This window comes from Trachymyrmex septentrionalis, unplaced genomic scaffold, assembly GCF_001594115.1.
Source record: "Trachymyrmex septentrionalis isolate Tsep2-gDNA-1 unplaced genomic scaffold, Tsep1.0 scaffold19, whole genome shotgun sequence".
In the NCBI taxonomy this organism is placed as follows: domain Eukaryota; kingdom Metazoa; phylum Arthropoda; class Insecta; order Hymenoptera; family Formicidae; genus Trachymyrmex; species Trachymyrmex septentrionalis.
In genome coordinates this window covers 3,901,781-3,922,620 of record NW_017305071.1, presented here as the reverse complement: position 1 = coordinate 3,922,620, position 20,840 = coordinate 3,901,781, and the positions used below count along the sequence as shown (strand labels likewise).

Below are 20,840 nucleotides of genomic sequence, written 5' to 3'. Positions count from 1 at the left end.
TTATAAATATAGTTTATAAATGTCTAATGCAATGGAGCAAACCGCTATTATTATATATATTCGTGACTGTACAAGATATGTTTGATAAGTTAGAATTTCGCGGAAAATTGTTACGATGGTGTGTTAAAATATTAGACACATTTATATGTTTTTTAAAGTCAGTATACATTTCTAATTTTATTAATTTATTGTGTATATAAGATTGAAATATTTTCTATACCTTTGTAATAAAGCAAAGTTTATATTATATAGATTTTATAAATGTTAAATATAATTAATAGATTGTTAAGAACTATATAATTAGGTATATCATGTATATCACAAGAAAAAAAATAAAAATAAACTTCTAATACTTAGAGGAGAAAAAGTAAATGATAATTTTGGATTTTATTATTTGCAAATTATCGAAAATTCTCCAAGAAAACCCGACATAGGAAATGTTGTCTTAAAACAAAAAAAATAAAAATATATTAAGTAAACTGCCAGTTTGCTCTTTTGGAAATATTCCAAGCAAACTGTTTGGATTAAATCATTTTTAATACAAAAAATAGAGAAAAATGTATAGATCGTGTGTTCATCTCAATGCTGTATGTCTATCCAATGATATATGCAATAATCTTCCGTGAAGTTTCCGCAATTTTCGCAGAATTAAATGAATTGCTAGCATTAAATTCCTACAACAATTTGTTATCCATATACGTAGAGCGATAATATACCGCGAGTTTACTATTTTAAACAGGGATGCATCGGATCACAAAATTACCGGATATCAGATATCTGTCACATTCTGTTCGGATTCTCTATATTCAGTCGGATATCTGATAGGGCAATTATCCGACTAAATATCGGATATTTCCTCGGATATCTGGTCGGATATCTAGTACATAACTTCAAAAAAAGAAAAGACAATAAAATTTTGCATCAATAACTCAAACTTTCAATATAAAATTTCGATCGGACATATTACCGGATACTAAGATATCTGACCGGATAGTAGAAAAGTACCGGATATTTCCCAGGATATATTCCTAATTTTAAAGATATAATTTGTACAATCATGATGAGATTTGAATTAATACTGCTCAGTCAAAGTTAACTATTTCTAATCTATTCGTAAGAGAAAATACAAGTGATAGCGTACCGAACTTACTTTAAGCTAAGAAAGCTTATGTAACATTATATCAATAATAAAATATTATTTTGATATAAAATAGCATTTTACTTTATATCTAATGTCTATGATCTATGCTTTACAATGTCATCTTTCTTTCAACATAAAAACATCAATTTGTACAGCACATAATAACAGCAAATAACTTTACAAACTATTCTTATGTATCGCTCTTCCATAGTTTAATAGTTTTATCATTCTCAAGAGCAGCCGAAGCTATAATGTTGTCCGTTGGATGACATGTTGTGCAAAGTACTACGTCTGAAAACGACACGTGCACACAATTAGTGAGTAAAAAATTCGAGAAAATTATTACAAAGTATAATCTCAAAGAAAAGACATTTGTAGATATTGAATTTTTTTATCTAAATCACACTAGATAGAAAATTTTTCTTTTTTCAAGTGTATATGCATATTTTCATATAAAGATCTGAAGATTTAATTTATTCAGAATAACGTCCACTCTTGAGTTGATTAATTAATATTATTTCTTAAATGAATATATGCTTACCTGTGTGTCCTTGTAGCTTTTGTACAATCTCTTTCGTCTGTAAATTCCAAATGTATACCATATGGTCTTCAGAGCCGGATACAATCCACTGTGGATAAGAAGAAAAACTTAAAATAATCCTTAGAGTCCATTACCTATACATAATCTTAATTGTGAAGCATTTGATATTGATTAAGTAATCATTGCAATATGCACCTTTCCACCTGTTACAGAAAAGTTCGCGAAGATGCAATATTTCTCATTTTTGTGACCACTGTACGTTTTCAGACATTTCCCTTTACTGTAATCCCACAGCTTTAAAGTGTTGTCCAGCGTTGCTGCTAAGATGTATTTGCCATTCGGTGAAAATTTGACAAATGATACTGGAGGATTGTCATCGTCTATCAGAGTTTTTAGACATTGTCCTGACGCAGTGTCCCAAATTCGACTGCAAATCACATTGTGTTAATATTATACAATAAATAAATTTCCAGAGAAAAGACATGCGGATCTGTTCTTCTCACAGATCACCACAACTGGAAATTTGATGTTGCAGGACTTACCATAATCCATCGTAACTACTCGAAACGATTAAAGAGCCATCCCTATTGAAATGCACCGCACTTACAGGATCTGAATGTGCCGGCAAGGTTTTAAGGCATTTTCCGCTTCTCACATCCCAAATACGCACACTTTCGTCAAACTAAAAACAGACAAATCTTTTAGATCTTGTGATCTTATTCGTTTTGTAATTGCATACATAATGTCACCATTCACATTTTAATTTAATAATAGACCTAACATTTTGCTTATTATCCTTAATAAAAAATTCATTACTACATCTTTAGAATATTTTTAGAAAATCTAAAATCATTACAGAAAAATTATAATATATAACTTGATTCTCATAGAAATTTATATTTTGATTTCTAAATTAATATTTTAAATTTTAAAACACTTAAAAATTTAAGAGGATTATTTTTATATATAATTAATAGAGAACAAATACATTTAATTTATGTTACTTACAGAACCAGAGACTATAAGGTTGGACTGTGGATTAAAATTACAACAGAAAACATAATTACTGTGACCCTTCAATGTTTTTAAACATTTACCCTGAAAAAATAAGAGATTCCAAAATTAGTACATCAAAAAATATGCAATATTAAAAAAAACTTTAATTTACCTTAGTACACTTTTTTCTAATTACAAAGAATATCCTGTATAATGGAATACTTACAGAACTTAATTCCCATATTTTTAAGGTCTTGTCATCAGAAGCTGATACCAGCAATCTACTATCACTAGACCATGCTACATCAGAAATACCCAGCTTATGACCAGCTATAGTCTTCTCGAACTTTCCATCATAAGAACCCCAAATTTTGATAAGCTTGTCAGCAGCTGAAAAATTAGAAACATATATCAAAAAATCATTAGTCTATCATTAGTTATCTTAAATCTCATAATCAATGTCTGTACTCTATATCCAGATAACCAAGTTCCTTAGCATAAGAAATAGTTGTTTGACACAAGTTTTCCTTCAACTATCATCATGTTGTTGTCACGAAGACAAAAGTAATTTCGTTGAAAGAACTTAAAGAAAATTATATGGACAACAGTTTCCTATGCAAAAGAACAGAAATGCTATAACATATTCATATTACTATAAAAGTGGCCACAATCTACTTATAAAAAGAAATTGTTGCCTGAGTGAAGCCATCAAGTTGCTTGTAACCGTTAGTGGTAATAAAAAGCAATCTGGCAAAATTGGTTTTCTCAATATTGCAGATAATTTAAGCAATTTAATGTGACTACTTGAGTAACTTTTATTGATAATGTTGGTATCATTATATTGGTGTTGTCCATGTATATTATATGTATATAGTAAAAAAGTTGCACAACGATAATGTAATAATAATAAATTATCGTTAACAGTTTAAGAATAGAAGCATTGATCTCTAAGAATTCATAATTACCTGAGCTAGCCAACCATTCTCCATTGGGACTAAATTTGACAGAAGACACTGCCTTAGTATGACCTGCCAAGGTATATTTCAGTGTATAATTTGATTTCTGTAAACAAAAAATCAAAGATGCAAATATATTCCTTTATTCATTTCATTTTCACACAAAAATAACAACATTGTAACAACATCGTAAAGTAACATTGGTCTAACAGTCAATGGCTATGTTTACACCATTTAGGCTACTATAATGTCCTTGTTTATCTTGTAAGTTAAACAAAAACACCTACTGTATAGATCGCAGACTAGCACACAGTATAAACGTAGCCCCTAAGTTTATTTTTATTCCTATACTAGATTGCACTAACTCTCTTTCTCATTTTTATCAAATATCAAACATATCTATTTCACATCACTTTAAATTTCAAAAGTGTTCAATCACCAAATCAGATCTCATATTTGACTGCAAACTTTTATGAATCTGAAAAATACACTGAAATGGCTTGTCGGCTTGAAGATAAAAAGAAAAATAACCTTGTTTGATAGAATTAGAATTACAAGAGATAAACGGAACACCTATAGAAGTTTTACTTTATTTATCTCGGGTTTTTATAAGAAGTTTGTGTAACACGTATATACAGATCAGCGAAAACAAGTTTAATAAGATTTTGTTCGATATATTTCATTCGTAACTTGAATATAAATCCAGCCATCTTAAATTTTCCCTGATATCTGCATCGAGAAGAATTTATCAAAGACCTAGTCGTTAATTACTCGTACATATTACTTCGTTTACATCCACACCTCAATTAATCGAACCGGCGTATTGACGTATTTAACCTGTACATACATTTTACCATATGTAAATTTAAATACGCATTGTATACTTTACCACTATTGCGTTTTTCGTTCCGCTGGCGGTCGCGCTGGAAGAATTATTCATGGACGTTTGATGTCCCGGCGATGGGCCGAGAGGTACCATATTTTCCAATTATACCGACAAAATTTACAAACGCAACAATGCGTTACAATGCACAACGAGCAATCAACCTGTACAATGTAACAGAATGTAAGCACGGTATACGACAAAATCGACCGAATGTGCTGCTCCGAAGTCCGGACTTGTCCACACTGCTCCTATGGCGAAGTCCGACTGTGAGACAGTCGATTCTGTCGATTTGTACCTTGAAACGAGGTAAAATTACAAAATAAACAAGTTAATTTCATTGATCAATGTCTAGTAAATTTGCTTACTTTTGTAATTTTCTCCTCGTTTTGAGAGACATAATTGATCCCCAGAGATAAATAGAGAAAATAACGATGCTATCTGATTGGATACTTTGTATCCCTCCTTTCATGTGAGGGGACCTGAGAGAGACAGAGACAGAGAGAGAGAGAGAGAGATCAAAATAGGTCAGTTCGCGTTGTTTGCACTTTTTGCACTCACTTCACTTTCTCTCTCTTCCACGCGTATCTCATTTTTTAGTGCAAATATTTTGAGGATTTCAAGCGTGAACAGACTATAGCATTAAAGTCATTCATTATCTACCTTCTTCTTCTGCACATACTTTATAAGATCTGTTGTCCACGAAAAAATAATTTTCAAATAAAAAAAATTATCTCTAGCATAATTGTATGTGAAATACATATAAATTGAAATAAAAATGTATAAATGTATGAAAGAAACTTGTTACAAAGAAACTTGTATTACATAGTCCTTACTATAAATCTATTTACATTGATTATACTTTTTGCTCATCTCTTTCACTCACTCTCTTTTTTAGGAAAGTAACACAATCTTACGGTGGAAGCAATCACCTTATATTCATATTAATATTTTGCATATGTAACTCTCAAGTAATATTGCATATTTCATGTTGGGACCAAAATAAAAAGAGATATAACTATAACTTAATAATATATAATTCAGAAACACATATAATTACATATTTTTAATATTTCTCCATATAAAAGTAGATGAAATTGTTGTGTAGCTTACATATAATTATATGATTTTTATAATTAACATACATATACATTTTATAATGAATATACAATTTGTATTCTAGATGTGATCAAGATTTGCTACTTGGTGCAATTGGTCATGTTCAGTAGAATGTTTATTTTGAACCTGTTGGAAGTTTTCTTCGCGCTAATTAGATTATACTTTTAGATATATATATATATATATAAAGGAATAGTTCTATTTCAGCAAAGAAAACTTCCAACAGTTGCACAAAAAAAAAAAACATTCTACTGAACGCGGTCATTGGCTGCAAATATAGCATAAAAATTTGGCTTCTAGACTAGAATACCCCCTTAAGGAGTAAAAAATGACTTCATCAAATTTGATCACCAGTGCCGTTCGGATCCGGCGTTAGGGTGCTATTTTATTTGTACGTTTTTGTCATATGACAAATATATACAGACTGAGAAGTTCTCGGATCTATCACATAGCCAATCAACAGGCTTGAAAAATTTGTACGACAAAAACGCACAAATGAAATATTACCCTTAAACTGCAACTCAGTGGATATATGTATTATGTATGAATCCCCCAGGTTGCGAGGTGGACATTACGCGAATTTCGGAAAAAATCCATTATTATTGAAATCTCATTAGAGGCTTTATACTCCACAGGAGTTAAAGGAACATACATACATATATAGATCCAAGCGTATTCAGTAAAAAAAAAAATATAATTGATAATACACGCTACAAAACAAGAGGTACATATAAAAACGCAGATATTTGCGCACAATAACTGATAGATTTGGCAAAGTTATTTCTGGAGCAGCTTACTATCCTGTAATACAGTTTTTCGTTAAAAATCATAAGATTAAAAAATTGCTACAGAGAATAAAAATTTGTAACTCAGTGAATGGTTATAAATAATCATTGTTACTCAGAAACACGGACCATTAATATCATCATAATTAAGAAATATTAAATTTCAAAAGATTAAAACAATATTAATTTAGTGTCATTAGAAATATATTTTAAACTTAAATTTTTTAAATAAATTAATATTTAATGATAAAAAAAGTATTTAATATTAAATATAAAATTTAGTACTTAAATTTAAAAATTCAATTTTTTTAAAACTACAATAGTACTAAATTTAGTATTAAAATGTTAATATTAGCGGAAACAATATTACTTACATATTAAGAAGGAAAAAGTCCTTTCATGCTATTTCTTTTCAAACAAAATTGAGAGAATCAATCAATGGATTCAATATCTCTTCATTCTGCATGCTATTTTCTTTTCCTGCAATCATATTATTTTTTTCTCAGTGAACTGTGTTTCATGGACGATTATACGAGATTTATTTATAACAAGGAATCAGTAAATGGTTAGTAATAATCACTGTCACTCAGAAACACGGACCATAATATCATCATAAGAAATATCTAAGCATGAAAAACTACATAAATATTATACAAGATATAGGATTGTTAATATTAAATACTTACCTAGAAATTGTTAGATTTTCGTGGCCAGGTTATGCTAACTTTCTTTAAAAATGCTCCTTTATGCAGATTTTTTAATAATCTAAAAAATAAAATACATTTTACTGATCTCATACTTGACAACAGCATATAAATTATATCGTGAAAAATTAGTCAGAGATTGGTTATAAAATTAATCACTGATAAATCAGTAACACGGACCAATTAATTTCATCATTTAAATAAGCAACAGAATGCAAAATACTACAGAGAAAAATTCATGGTTCGGGTATATTAGAATTGAAACATTGTCTCCTGATGATTAATATTAAAACTTACCTCAAAACTCAGATCTTTGTGGATGTTTTCTTTGGAATTCAGGACCGATTTACATTAGTCATTTTTTTAAAATGCTTCATTCCTTTTCACGAGTCAGGTTATATCAATTTCCTTAAAAAATGCTTTCTTTTGTGCAGATTTTTTAATAATCTAAAAATATATTTTACTCATCTCATAGTCGTCCAACACATCATATAAATTATATCATGAAAAGTTAGTTAGAGATTGGTTCTAAAATTAATCACTGATAAATCAGTAACACCAAACAGTAAATTTCGTCATTTAAATAAGCATAAGAATGCGAAATTATCTACAGAGAAAAATTTATGGTTCAAGTATAGTAAATTAATAAAATAGTCCGAAACACGTGCCACGTGGTCGGCTGGTTGAGGATGCAACCACATTTGCGGTCAGCCAATGCAAATTTTTGTAAAGACCGAATTGAGAACAAAAAAATGGAATTGATGAAAAAAGAAATTGAGCTATGTATCGAAAAACATAAAAAAATAAAATTTTCTTACCATCTTGCGTCTCCTGCGATTTTTCATGCGAGAGAATCAGACCGACACGATGATTCACCTCACCCACTTGTAGAAGAAACGTTAACGGAAATCAGCGCTCCTTCAACTTTCAATGCGAGAGTGCTCCCCACTCTTTTATCTTTATAACTTGAGTAGAAAATCAACCAATCACGATTAAAAGTTTTAAAATGGCGATTGATCGCAGTCGTCATTTCCATCACTTCCGTCATCCTCGACTGTAATTGGTCGTTTCGTTTACTACTAAAATCATAATGCTTACGTATTTCCGTAAGCGGCTCTGAAGATAAAACTTTGATTAACTTACGAGATACATAAAAATTTGTAACAAATAAAATTTTTGTATTATTTTATTGACGTAGATAAAATTAATAATTTTTTTGTCACGTAGGAAAAGATCAAGGACGACGAGTTATATAATCGGAAATTTTATTGCAATTCTAATGATTAAATGATACTTAATCGAAGTTAGCCTTAAATGCAATGCAAGGAAGATACTTGAGATACACATAAATTTTATTTCAATTATTATTTATGCTAGTAATCATATTATAATAAAAGAAATGCATCAACAGATCTTTCTCACTTTTTAAATTATTCTTTTTTTAGAATTATTGAGTTATTTAAAATTTCTCTCTCTGCTTCAAGTACAGTGTTTAAAATATCTTAATATTAATAGTTGTTCTATCAATACTTTGTAAAAAATTCCTGATAATCTTATTTTTGTTAAAAATCATTGACAACACATCGCGAAAGATATAATTATTTATTTTTCACTATCATAATATTTTACATTATTGAGCTCTCGCAACATTGGAATGGTACCTAATATAATAAAGTAGCCTCAATATAGCCGAAGGTGTCACACCTGAGATTTTATTGGCCGCTGCAATCTACAAAAAAATTTCTTATTAGTACAAAAAAAAATACAGAAAGTTAACAAATAAATACTTAAAATAAAAAAAAATTTGCTTTCATGTTACAAATAAAAAGTCGATGCTTTTACAGAAGAATTATTAGCGTTGAAAAAATTTACCGTGCGTGGAAGATGTTTCGTAAGTTGTTCTCGATCTTCATAAGATAAATTCAAATCAGGACTATAACAGAAATGAAATAATTAGTTACTTAGATTATTATTAATTTACTTAGATTAACTTACTCAGATTATTATTCTTCCAATTTTACCATGCAACAATTAAATAACCGAACAACAAAATAAAACTTTGACTTTTACCTATTATAGTCGATATCATCAGGTATAATCATCTGCTCGTTTCTCCTGATATCATTCACTTGATGCTGCTGCTCCGCAACAGCAAAAACATATTTCGTCTCAATCTGAAAGTTTAATCATTGCCAGTGTTTCAACAAAAAAATATTAGAAAATACGTATTTTACTTAAACGTTTGATCGAAATTTCTAAAATTTTTATTTTGTTTATACACAAGCTTTTGCCTTGTCTCTTCCAACATGCGTTCAATTAATTTGCAAACCTCTATTCTTCTCGCCAGACCGGGATCTCCATCAAGATGTACTAATTGCGGCAACCGTTTTGCTAGTTTTTCAAATGTCACTGGCTCATCTGTCACGGACAGCATATCAAACGCTGACTTCAGTCCAGGGTCCTTAGAAGTTTTTATTTTTAATAACTGTCGCCATTTGCTGATTGGCCGCACATCGCTCTTGAGTATTTGTACAGCTTCCTGCATTTTACGAAAAACCTCTCTCGTTTTCTCGATCCTCTCGCGAGAAACACAGCCTATCGCGTAACCCTTCTCTGTCAATCTCTGATCTGCATTGTCGGGACGTAGACTCACTCGAAACTCTGACCTACTAGTAAACATTCTGTACGGCTCCATGGTGCCCCCCGTCGTTAGATCGTCGATAAGGACACCAATGTAACCCTCGGTTCGACTTATCAAAAGCGGCGGTTTCTTAAACACCTGGATATACACAGAGATAAAAACATACGTACAAATGTCTATATAATTGGCTTCCTAATTGACAGTAGCGCAAAATAATGAAGCACTGCAATTTCTTTACAAATTAAAAAATCATAAATTATTCTTTTGGAATAAGCTGTATAGCTTATCTTTTTCAGGATAAAATGAAGTTTTGCAATCAGTATAAATAAAAAAAAGACTAAAATGAACAAGTTGGTCATGAGAAATTTTGATTCATGTAGTGATTTCAATGAAGGGCCATATGAAATTTATTTCTTTTTCATTGGAAAGCATTAATTTTAAACACTTTCCATAATCACCTTAGCAGCTGCGTTAACACCCGCGACGATACCTTGTGCGGCTGCTTCTTCGTAACCAGTAGTGCCGTTTATTTGCCCAGCGAGGAACAGCCCTGGAACCTTTTTGGTCTCCAATTGGGTGGTCAATTCTCTGGGGTCTACGTAATCATACTCAACGCCATAACCAGGTTTGACTATTCACATATAAATGCAAATGAAAAAGGGAATCAGAAAGATTTTATAATATAAAATCATATAAAAAATAGAAATAAAAGAATTTTATTATAACTTAAATTTAAGAAAATTACCTAGACGAGCATTTTCCAATCCTGGGATACATTTAACGAGTTCCACTTGCTTCTCTTCTGGCAGGGTACACGATAATCCACTCGGATAAATCAACGGTGAGTCCAGACCTTCCGGCTCCAGCCAAATCTGATGTTTAAGTGCCTTAAATCGCAGAATCTTACTCTCTATACTCGGGCAATATCGCGGACCCGTTATCTCCTCCGTTACGTGTAAATTACAGTGCATATTATCCTTTATGATTTTTGCGACATCTTCGTTGGTATACGTCAGATACGTTAGTATTTGCTTGTCGGGCGGTAGCCACACGTTATCGCTCATGAACGAGAATGGTATAGGCGAATCGTCCGGCGGATATGCCGTACATTTGGTGAAGTCGATGCTTTCTTTCTCCAATCTTGGCGGCGTGCCTAAAAATATGTACATATAATTCTAAATTAATATGTAGTTATTATGTATATAATTAACATTATAATTAACATTTTTAACATAAAGGCAAATTAATTAAGGCATATTAATTGTGTAACCAAATAAAAAATATTCATTAAATGAATAATACATATTATGCGAATTAATTAGATACGTATTGTATAAAACGTTATTTTTACCAGTTTTCAGTCTTCCTATCCGAAATCCAAGTCTATCGAGTGTATTTGCTAAACCAATACTAGGTTCATCGTTCAATCTACCTGCAGGCCTTTTTTCCAATCCGATGTTTATTTGGCCTTTTAAAAAAGTTCCTGTGGTTATAACTACCGCGTCGCCAAATATCTTCGTTCCGTCTCCTATAAAAATAAAATTTGTATGTGACATCGTATGTAAAAAATAAATTCACCGAATCAGTTATTTTAATTATTTTTCTTCAAATCGCAATTCTTTTCTTTATTTCATTATGAATTTTAAAACATACCGAGAATTACTCCTTGACAGGACAAAGAATCGTTTTCCAAAATCAGATCTTCTACAGAGGATTCATAAATATGCAATCTAGGCATACTGAAGAATTCGGCTTGAAGATGTTTCTTGTATAATTTTCTATCAATTTGAGCTCTGAGACCCCATACTGCTGGCCCTTTTCTCTTGTTCAAGACTTTATAGTATATCCCTGAAATGTCACATATCCGACAACATACTCCATCTAAAGCATCCACTTCTCTCATCAGATGGCCTTTTCCAATTCCACCAAAGGACGGATTACATGACATCTCTCCTGAAAACATAATCATATTCAAATAAATTAGGTCATATAATTTAATTTCGATCAAAAATGCATTTCATATACAGCGATCGAATAGATTTCAACATTACTATCTTTATGCATACGTACCTATAGTACTTTTTTTCTGAGTAACCAACAGTGTCTCTGCACCCATTCTAACAGCAGCGGCAGACGCTTCCGTTCCAGCATGACCGCCACCAACGACAATCACATCGAATTTAGTTTTATTCGTATTTATTAATTGTCTCAGCAAACGTTTCTGTTCGATACGAATATCGCACCGATTTAACAAAGATGATCTGATTCTTGTAAATATCATTTTGTCTTGTTGTCACACCTTCCGTTTGTATGTTACTTTCTGCAAAGACATTTGATCGTTCTTAAATATCAAAGAGAAAATATTAAAAAATAAATCAAATATTGACATGTTATGGCTTATTATAGTTTTATAAATTATTTATTAATTACTGCTTATTTACATGCTAATATCTAGGTGCACATATATTACACAACAATATATTAATCAGCTAACTCAGGCCTGTTCAATTTTAGCTCCGAAGCCAAAATGCAAAATCATCAACGCAAAAAATTCAATAAGATTTCGGGGATTGTAAAGTGTTGATAAGCGTCGCTCAGATGCACATCAATACTTTCCCCGAAATCTTATCCATATTGAATTGTAATCTTATCCATATTGAATTTTGCATCAATGACTTTGCGTTTTAACTCCAGAATTAAAATTGAACAGGTCTGACTTAACTTTTCTAATACAAAAAGCTTATTTATCTCGTGTTATATGATATACTTTTTTTTCGATAAAAAGGAAATTCATGTTGTAGCTAAGAAGACAGAGATATAAATTGAGTATTCGTCTGGGGAATTTTTTACAAACAAGAAAAAGACATACAAACATGAATGTTTTTATTACATAAATTACAATATAAATAGAATAGAAGAAAATCTATCAAAAGAGATGATCCGACAGAAAATATTCTTGATCCTTTAAGATTCTGTATAACGAAACATATTGCATTGCTTTGTACATTTTCGATAGTATCAATCGCTCGCACAGCTCTTCCTTGCTCTTAAATCTTAGGGCTCTGTATCCCAGATTATTAAAAAATTCCAGAACGAAGTTTAAACAATTCATATTGATGGCGTCATAGTTAATGGATTTCCATTTGAGATTTTTTGACATAAGTAACAATGTTTCATCCCATTGTGCAGTCCAGGCTGCCGGCACAAGCTCCAAAACAATACAATCAGTCCACTTGGTGATATCATTTTCAAGTAGTCCCTCTTTGTCAAACTCAACAATGCCACCACTAGAATTAACTATTCCAATATGCAAATCGTCGCGTGTCATGTTGTAATCATCAAGGAAGCTGCCTCGTGAAGGCCGAATAACAACACTAGTTGGATTATGAATGGCATTCGCGAACGGACATGGAACACGAAACGGATCTACAATGAAGTTCTGCATTTGTGACAAGCATACCGGACACATCGCCGGAATTTGCATGCAAAACACATTCTTGGTCTTGCAATGACGGAAACAGATAATGCCTGGATCGTTGTTCATGTTCTCAAAGAACAAATTAAATTCAAATTTGACACTCCAAGATATATATATATATTATAAGATTCTTATTTAATTCTATTTTCTATTATTTAAAGAAATTTGCATTTCTATCAAGGAAGACAAGAGAGCTGTCAATCTACAGAACAAAATGTATATACAACAAAAACATTTGTCACATAAGGAACAGCTCCGTCGATCACTTTATCCATTTCTTTCCTCACTATTTTACAATGCTCGCACTGGAAACGAGAAAACAAAAGAACACAAAAAGTGTAAAAAGAATATACGTAATAACATAAAAAATAGATTTGTTCTTTCAACCGAATTTCTTCATCTCTTCTCTATTCCTCTCCATTGAAAAAAAAGAGAAAAAAGATGAACATTGCAAGAAATTCAACTAAAAAAACAGGCTTAAAATATGTATAAAATATTACATTAAATAGCGAAATAATGCTACAATTCTAACCTAATCTAACCTAGATAACGTATTCCATACAACGCAAAAAATTAATGTTATTCCACATTACGTTCGTACATAATGGAAACATCTCAGGTGCATGTGTTAATTATTAAAATATAATGCGTTAACTGACGTTATCAAAACAATCAGATGGAAAAACAAAAACATGTCTAAATTCAATTCTTTTCAAAATACTCACATGACTGACGCACGTGCAACTGTGGTATGTATGAATGTCATGCCATAATGACAGCTTGACGTCAAATACGCGAGTATCACTCTAATGAGATTCAATAATTGCGAAACTTCTTGTTGTCGTAAATCAACTGCACCTTAATGGGTGCTCTCCATTTATGGCCATTCTACAATAAGCCATTAGGGTATATCCACACAAATTTGCATAGCGCATAAGGGTATACATAAAGAAAATTATCCAATCGTATTTATCCTATAAAGACGCACGTAAAATGACGCACGTGATTGGATAATTTTCTTTATACATATGTTTATGCGGCTATGCAAGTTTGTGGATACACTCTTAATCATAAATCAGAAGTTATAAGTTGGAAATTGACGACTGTGGTTAGTCAATTTCTAACTTTTGATTAATGATTAATGGCTTATTGCAGAATGGCCAATTTTTAGCTTCTGACTTCTAATTTATGATTACAGTAGTATCGACGAGATACTATTAAAGACCGACATCCTTACGGGCGTCCTTGTGATTATTGAAGTAATTAAGAGTTAAAATCTGAAAATATTATACTAATTTTATGATTTATTAGTTTAGTGGACGTATTTATGCATTTAGAACTTAATAATAATTCGATTTTTCTTTAAAATTGTGATTTTAATGCTATCATAAAAGTTTGATTATTAACAGAGATGATAACTGCAGAGAAAAAAAATTGTAATTTTTCTGCAATATATAGAATATTTATAGCTTTAACATATTGTATATATTGTATATATTGTATATATATATATATACAAATATGTATATTTATTTATGGAACATTTATGTAATAAAAAATCATGAATTTAATAATGACCTAAATATTTATGTTAATAACAGTAAATTTATATCAATTGTCGATAATGTCAGCGTTCTTCAATTACCTGCAAGCTCTTGGAGCCCTTTTTATACCGCCGAAAATTTGCCCAGAGTTGACAGTCTTTAACAGTATCTCATCAGTGCTACTAGCTATTGTAGAAGGCCCAGTACAAAATACAGGGACTAGTATCAGCGTCATAGGAGCCCGTAGCCGCAGACGAGTGTCTCCCGCTGGACTCGGATGCATCAAAGAACATTATCTAGAACTAGGGAATCAAGAACGTTCGAGACTGATGTTCGAGGGTGTGGTCGAGTTGTCACTACGAATGCTTTGAAGCATTTGATTAAGTCCGAATCTACAATAGGTATTTTAAGCCTTGAGCCGTAAGAAATTGACCAACTACAGTCAAATACGAGGAGAATAATTTATTGTGGTTCGTCCATTCCTTATGGCTTAAAAATCTATTGTAGATCCGGAGTAATCAATCGAAAAAAAGAATTTTACTAATTGACCAATCAAAAGATGCTTCGAACAATTCGTAGCGGCAACTCGATCGCATCCCGAGATTCGTGCTCGATTGGTAACTCGATGGCGCTACCGTTTCCTCGGTGTCGACGTCTAGCGGAACGAAGTAGAAGCATTAAAGAAGCTCCGAGATCGGAAGTTCTAGAGACTATTGAAAGCTTTGTTCTTCTTGCTCCGCACCTCACCGCACTTCTCTTCCACCATTTCCTCGTTGCGGATTACATGTACGTTCTTGTGCTTCCCGTTGGACGTGGTGTGGACTCTACGACGACTATTAACCGCGTATATTTGCAATCGCTGCACCTTCTTACACTTTCTGCAGCCGAAATATCAGAGCATATCAGAGGTGCAAAAGGTGTAACGGAATAAAGCGCGAAAATAAGATACTGCATCACGCAGCGAGGAAAGGCTTTTACCGATTTGGTTGGGATTGATGTGAAGAAAAGCGTGCGACTGCCGACCACGGTGAACCGGACGAGTCTCAAGATTATACAGTCAGCGACTTCAAAGCGTCATCCTGGCGGCGAAGATGCAAGGCTGGTTTAATCGCGACGAGGATGGCAAGGTGATCATAGACAGCAATGGGTTTGTCACGATCACCTGCGAAGGTAATGGTAAATAGACCACAATTATATATTTATATATATATATAGTATATTCTATTGGTATGTGCATTGTTTCCATTACAATACTTCACCGTATAATCCATTAGTAATAAGTCAATGCAGATGTATCAATGAATATTAATAACATTGATGTTGATAGAGGAAAATGTAGTCTTTCAACTGCATATATCAGAGATCGACGAGAAAGCCGAACAGATGTGCTTCAATGTCAATGGCAAAGACATATATATTGATGTTGTTCCATTTGAAACAAATGAAAATGATTCCGAGGGTGATAAGATCATGATTGAATCAGAGAGCAAGGAGTCCAAGGAAGAAAAGTTTAATAATACTCCAACAACAAGTAAAAATGGAAACGCAATTTTTCCTTGGTGCGACGCCTCGACAAAGATCTTCTTGAGAGAGTACAAACTGAAAAAGGAATTAGTAAAGCATCGAAAGTTAAAAAATATGAAGAGGGCATATCAGGAAATAGCCTATAATTTGGCGGAGAATGGCTTTAACGTATCGCCCTTGCAAGTGGAAAATAGATACAAAACGCTTAAACGTGCTTATAAGAACATGATAACGCACAACAGGAGGAGCGGGAGAGGAAAATATATCTGCAGTTACGAAGAGTAAGTTTGTTTTTCTAGAGAATTCTTACAAGTTGTCTTAATCATTGAATCACATGTTAATCTTTTTTTTTTTTTTTTTTTTTTTTTTTTTTTTTTTTTTTTTTTTTTTTTTAATAAAGTTATGACTTAAAAACTATTCAGTCCATCTATAACTTCTTATTTACATTTTAATCATTCTCTTTTTTCATCTAACACATTGTACAAAAGTATGTAGAGGTATTTCTGGATATCTTAAACATATCTTGTAAGCTCTAAATCCTTTAAGCTCTCTACAATTCATAATAACCTTAAGCCTTCTAACTTTTAATCACATAATTAGAGCAGTAAGCTTTTTTAAATTTTCTGTATATGTGAAACATGGGATCGAACCTGAATCCACAGATTGCCAATGTAGACCGAGCTTATAGAGCCATCCATCTTCATATCTCAAATATGTTAAATGTGCTTACAGTGATCTGGTTGAGATATTTTCCAATGATATATATGACACGAAAATGAATGATGAAGATGATGCAAAGGACCCAAAGGAAACGTAAGTAACTAATCAAAATTATAAAATTATTTAATTAAGTACTTTAAGGTTGATTCATAAATATTTTTTTAAGACTTTCACCTATTACTCAAAAAAATAATTCGTCTAGTGAGACGTTTCGTTTGAAGACTCTTCAACATAATGCCAGATTGGAGGCTCAGAATGTGAAGATAATTGAGAATCTACAAAGCTGTCAGCGTTTATTGAAGAATTTAATCACTTCTTTGGATAGTAAAAATAAAAATTCCAATTACGTACCAAGTGGAGTCTTGCAGATATGCATGGAGATGCGGGATATACAAAAAGAGGCAAGTGCACGTACAGAAGAACAAAGGGAGAAGGCTAAGGAACAGAGAGAGAAGAGGAATAACTTACTGGAAGAAATTGTAACGATTCTTAAGTCTAGAAAAGACACGTAATACAATCCATATCAGACAAGTGTTGGACTCATCCTCAATAGTTATAGAATAATAGAATTTATTTATTCTTTTAAATGCAAAGAGATAACTTTCTTGTTGTGTATTTTTATAATTTCATCACACGATTAATACACATTGCCTTCCTAGTAAAGTTTGTTCTGTGTACATTATAATAGATTTCATTATAATATAATAGAATTTTTAAGAACAATGATTATTGTATATTCAATGATATTGAGGTTATGTCATGGAGCTAGTGTGAATATTTTTATTATAGTCAAGCTACATACATTTTATATAAGGTGGCTTTTATTTTTTACATGAGTTTTAAATTCTGCCGTGACTATTGTGGCAAAATTTTAGAACACCACTGAAGAATCAAACATCACAGAGGACAGATTATTACTACGACGGCAGTCAAAGTGTTAACTTGTCTAGCGAGATGATTATAAAAAATAGATAAAAATAATTGTATACTTATTAATACAAAAAGTATCAAGTAAAATTTTCATCTGTAAATCTAAGTTACACATGAGGATCAAGATTTAGGGGCTCATTCTGTAACTTAACTGTACAAGCACGCGATCAGACTAGAGATTGATTTTCTTTCTTCTGATTAAATTCCAACGCAATCTGAATCTCTAGTCTTACCTTTTACAGTTAAGAATTATAGGCTCCTACAAAGTCTAAAAATTCTGCTCACTACAAATCAACCACTTTTTTTGTCTGTCACCACTAATTTAAGTTACTTTACTGTAAAGATAAAATTAGATTAAGATAATACGAGTTAGAATATATGAAATGTAATTATAGTTTTAAAATAAGGTTGCATTTGAGAAGATAAAAATTTTACTACACAAATCCAAGTTACCTCTTATGACTTTGTGTAAAAACATTAAAAAATATATTAATATTTCTTATATTGTTGAAGTATTCTACAATATATACCTTGAATTTTTTTTAACCTAATTATTCTATAATCTTACCTAATTATTCTATAATCTTATCTAATTATTTTATAATATAATATTTTATAATCAAAGCAAATATACTTACGAGGACAAAGATGCTAAGATTTGATACATAAATATTCCTATAATTCATCTTTATTCTTATTGATAAAAATTTACTCTTCTCTCTGGCGACTTGGTAATTTTAAAGCGTCTACCTATAATGACCTATATGACCCATGGAAATATCGTATCCAATAAGAGACTACGACTAACTGGAACATGGACTGGAGGGAGAGACGAAATCTGACGCAATTCTCGCGTCACTCACATGTCTACTGTGGTTGTACGCTAACATATTTCTCTATTTATTGACGTATTTATTAATTTATTTGACGACAATGATTGTTTCTACGAATGAGGGTAACCCAAACGCACTGAAACTAGTTATTGCAACTAAATTAGCGCAGGAAACCGTCTCCATTAGGATTCTGAAGCCTAGTAGTGAGTCCATTAACCTCTTCCTGTTTGCCTCCGTATCTTAGTTTATGTAAATTCTTAATGAAATATTCTTGAGATTATACATATACATGACCTTGTTTTGCGGAATATTATCATGTCTTAATAGTCAAACCATTTTTTGTCAATTTCCTAATTTATTGGAAGTGAACGAGTGTTCACATCTTCATCGATTTTCTATATTTCTTGATCTGATCAATTTGACTTCTATGAGGCAGTTAATGCATGTGATTATGACTTATATATTATATGTAGATGCTACTCTGGGCCGTTTGCCGACGCTGACTACATCCACAGGATTATCTCTGTTCAGTATCTCGTCAGCGTTGCGCTTCCTGTTATCTGTACCTAAAGAAGTAGAGGTTTTCAATGACAGATGGTTGGAATGGGAAATTTCTCAATTACAAGTATTATTTTCATTTAGCATTGAATCTATATATTAACTATTATAACTTTAGCTTTTGTTTCTAATGGTCTTTGTGTTTTTATTGTTACATCATTGAGAATGCTTATCCAGCAAGAGAATGACATAGTGTAACACAGTGAATCATTCCATCTTTATTTAACATTGACAAACAGGATGTAATAATTCATTGTGTATCATTTGTGCCTCTTGCTGGAAAGTATCCTGAATTGGACAGAAAGCTATTATTGATTTTAGGAATATATAAAACTGGTTACATTCAGCTAACAAAACAATTCAGTGAGTGATTTTTTTTACAATTCTAAAACCAAGAATCAATCATATTAAAGAATCAGCGTCATTCATTGAGCATTCACTGAGCTGCTTTGTTTGTTAAACAGTCAAAGATTCTTAATATTAAAGCTGTCATTTTTTGCAGCCAGCCATATTAAGTCACACGAGTGCTAAAACTTGTAAAACTCTACAAAAATCCTACTTATGGTCTTTACTAAAAGATCTCAATAATGAATTGAGAGACAAACAGTACTTAATTGAAGTAAATAATGAAATTTTATTACTCAAATATTTTATTATTCAAATGTTCATTGTTTATGCCACTTTTTTTTTTAGAAATGTAGTAACTTATCACCAGCAGATATTTCTATTTGGGTAAGTCTTTGGAGCACTATATTGATTACAGATATCGCAAATGATATTGCCAAGGACTTACCAAGTGTCAATAGCTGGTTAGCTAATATTCAAAAGCAGCCAATTATTCAACAATCAATTAAGGTAAAATGGCGTTATAATATCTAAATTATAATAAAAATTATAAGTTCATAAACATTGATTTGACATATGTAATTGATATATTCTGAATGCAGGAATCTATTGAAATGTTCAAATTAGAAAGAGGTTCAAAAGCTATTGCAAGTATTGAAGCTGCTTCTTGGTTCCCTATCAATACAGCCTCAAATCCTCAAGTTCATGAATCAGTACCTAGTGATGTAAGTATTTTAATTAATAAATAATAAGGCTCTGTAAGTATGAAACAATATATACAAAAGGGCAAAGAGCCAGTAATGTAGTAACAAACTTTAATTAAATTAAAATTAAATCATAAATTACAATCATAAGCGACAAAACAAACGTTTCGACTTCGCTCGAGTCATTTTCAATGTTGCGGTAATATTAAAATATCGCTATAAAAATATTTATGGTATTACATTCTTCATATCATATAGTGCCTTGTGAATCAGTTATATCAGAATTCAAAGTAGTCAGAAAAATATTCTAGAAACGTGACCGTGAACAAAACATAAATACTTGAACTACATGCGAATTAATAATATATATATAATATAATCATATACCTTATCAATATCGGTGAAAGTGTTGAGAGTCCATTAATAAAAAAAGAGAAA

General features: G+C 31.6%; 5 protein-coding genes across 9 annotated transcripts in view; 2 read left to right on the top strand and 3 right to left on the bottom strand.

The window, feature by feature from the left end:
• Positions 1 to 1,242: 1,242 nt before the first annotated feature.
• Positions 1,243 to 8,036, bottom strand: LOC108746779 (protein will die slowly). 2 transcript variants are annotated; one of them, XM_018483734.1, is made up of 12 exons: positions 7,944 to 8,036; positions 7,423 to 7,572; positions 7,108 to 7,186; positions 6,796 to 6,901; positions 4,524 to 4,681; positions 3,644 to 3,740; positions 2,905 to 3,068; positions 2,691 to 2,780; positions 2,225 to 2,364; positions 1,878 to 2,109; positions 1,683 to 1,770; positions 1,243 to 1,432 (listed from the first exon to the last, which is right to left on the bottom strand). In XM_018483734.1, exons 5-12 carry the CDS (start codon positions 4,611 to 4,613, stop codon positions 1,332 to 1,334), a joined length of 1,002 nt encoding a protein of 333 aa, XP_018339236.1. In that variant the 5' UTR covers positions 4,614 to 4,681; positions 6,796 to 6,901; positions 7,108 to 7,186; positions 7,423 to 7,572; positions 7,944 to 8,036; the 3' UTR covers positions 1,243 to 1,331. The 2 variants fall into 2 exon arrangements, with proteins under 2 accessions (XP_018339236.1, XP_018339237.1); XM_018483735.1 differs by lacking the exons at positions 6,796 to 6,901; positions 7,108 to 7,186; positions 7,423 to 7,572; positions 7,944 to 8,036 and adding an exon at positions 4,886 to 4,927.
• A 719-nt stretch (positions 8,037 to 8,755) lies between these two features.
• LOC108747000 (protein MTO1 homolog, mitochondrial) lies at positions 8,756 to 14,132 on the bottom strand. 2 transcript variants are annotated; one of them, XM_018484201.1, is made up of 11 exons: positions 13,970 to 14,132; positions 13,469 to 13,549; positions 11,837 to 12,086; positions 11,420 to 11,719; positions 11,118 to 11,294; positions 10,512 to 10,919; positions 10,225 to 10,397; positions 9,455 to 9,904; positions 9,196 to 9,299; positions 8,998 to 9,058; positions 8,756 to 8,854 (listed from the first exon to the last, which is right to left on the bottom strand). In XM_018484201.1, the coding sequence occupies exons 3-11, from the start codon at positions 12,045 to 12,047 to the stop codon at positions 8,756 to 8,758; spliced, it is 1,983 nt and encodes a 660-aa protein (XP_018339703.1). In that variant the 5' UTR covers positions 12,048 to 12,086; positions 13,469 to 13,549; positions 13,970 to 14,132. The 2 variants fall into 2 exon arrangements, with proteins under 2 accessions (XP_018339703.1, XP_018339702.1); XM_018484200.1 differs by lacking the exon at positions 13,469 to 13,549.
• On the bottom strand, positions 12,693 to 13,370 carry LOC108747002. Its single transcript, XM_018484204.1, has one exon. The coding sequence runs from the start codon at positions 13,308 to 13,310 to the stop codon at positions 12,693 to 12,695; it is 618 nt and encodes a 205-aa protein (XP_018339706.1). The 5' UTR covers positions 13,311 to 13,370.
• A 1,736-nt stretch (positions 14,133 to 15,868) lies between the features above and the next one.
• LOC108747001 lies at positions 15,869 to 18,325 on the top strand. Of its 2 annotated transcripts, none has more exons than XM_018484203.1 (4): positions 15,869 to 15,964; positions 16,116 to 16,593; positions 17,045 to 17,125; positions 17,235 to 18,325. In XM_018484203.1, exons 1-4 carry the CDS (start codon positions 15,880 to 15,882, stop codon positions 17,542 to 17,544), a joined length of 954 nt encoding a protein of 317 aa, XP_018339705.1. In that variant the 5' UTR covers positions 15,869 to 15,879; the 3' UTR covers positions 17,545 to 18,325. The 2 variants fall into 2 exon arrangements, with proteins under 2 accessions (XP_018339705.1, XP_018339704.1); XM_018484202.1 differs by having other exon boundaries at positions 17,199 to 18,325.
• A 446-nt stretch (positions 18,326 to 18,771) lies between these two features.
• LOC108746998 (methionine--tRNA ligase, cytoplasmic) overlaps positions 18,772 to 20,840 on the top strand; it is a 5,969-nt gene continuing 3,900 nt past the window's right edge. Inside the window, exons 1-5 of one of the 2 annotated variants that reach the window (XM_018484197.1) lie at positions 18,772 to 18,998; positions 19,269 to 19,420; positions 19,856 to 19,972; positions 20,047 to 20,208; positions 20,301 to 20,423. In XM_018484197.1, the coding sequence (XP_018339699.1) occupies positions 18,896 to 18,998; positions 19,269 to 19,420; positions 19,856 to 19,972; positions 20,047 to 20,208; positions 20,301 to 20,423 (657 nt within the window). In that variant the 5' untranslated portion in view covers positions 18,772 to 18,895. Of the gene's footprint in view, positions 18,999 to 19,268; positions 19,421 to 19,855; positions 19,973 to 20,046; positions 20,209 to 20,300; positions 20,424 to 20,840 lie in introns of those variants that run through there. The other variant, XM_018484198.1, reaches the window with a different exon arrangement.

What these genes read in the sequence shown, in the direction of transcription:
- LOC108746779 (XM_018483734.1), bottom strand. Translation starts at nt 4,613, where the DNA reads ATGGTACCTCTCGGCCCATCGCCGGGACATCAAACGTCCATGAATAAT. An exon ending in AGAATGGTTGGCTAGCTCAG is followed by an intron (nt 3,069 to 3,643) that starts GTAATTATGAAT and finishes CTAATTTTTCAG; the next exon opens with CTGCTGACAAGCTTATCAAA. An exon ending in AGTAGTTACGATGGATTATG is followed by an intron (nt 2,110 to 2,224) that starts GTAAGTCCTGCA and finishes TGTGATTTGCAG; the next exon opens with TCGAATTTGGGACACTGCGT.
- LOC108747001 (XM_018484202.1), top strand. Translation starts at nt 15,880, where the DNA reads ATGCAAGGCTGGTTTAATCGCGACGAGGATGGCAAGGTGATCATAGAC. An exon ending in GATCACCTGCGAAGGTAATG is followed by an intron (nt 15,965 to 16,115) that starts GTAAATAGACCA and finishes TGATGTTGATAG; the next exon opens with AGGAAAATGTAGTCTTTCAA. An exon ending in GCAAAGGACCCAAAGGAAAC is followed by an intron (nt 17,126 to 17,198) that starts GTAAGTAACTAA and finishes TATTTTTTTAAG; the next exon opens with ACTTTCACCTATTACTCAAA.
- LOC108747002 (XM_018484204.1), bottom strand. Translation starts at nt 13,310, where the DNA reads ATGAACAACGATCCAGGCATTATCTGTTTCCGTCATTGCAAGACCAAG.
- LOC108747000 (XM_018484201.1), bottom strand. Translation starts at nt 12,047, where the DNA reads ATGATATTTACAAGAATCAGATCATCTTTGTTAAATCGGTGCGATATT. An exon ending in ATTGGAAAATGCTCGTCTAG is followed by an intron (nt 10,398 to 10,511) that starts GTAATTTTCTTA and finishes ATATGTGAATAG; the next exon opens with TCAAACCTGGTTATGGCGTT. An exon ending in GTGTTAACGCAGCTGCTAAG is followed by an intron (nt 9,905 to 10,224) that starts GTGATTATGGAA and finishes GTGTATATCCAG; the next exon opens with GTGTTTAAGAAACCGCCGCT.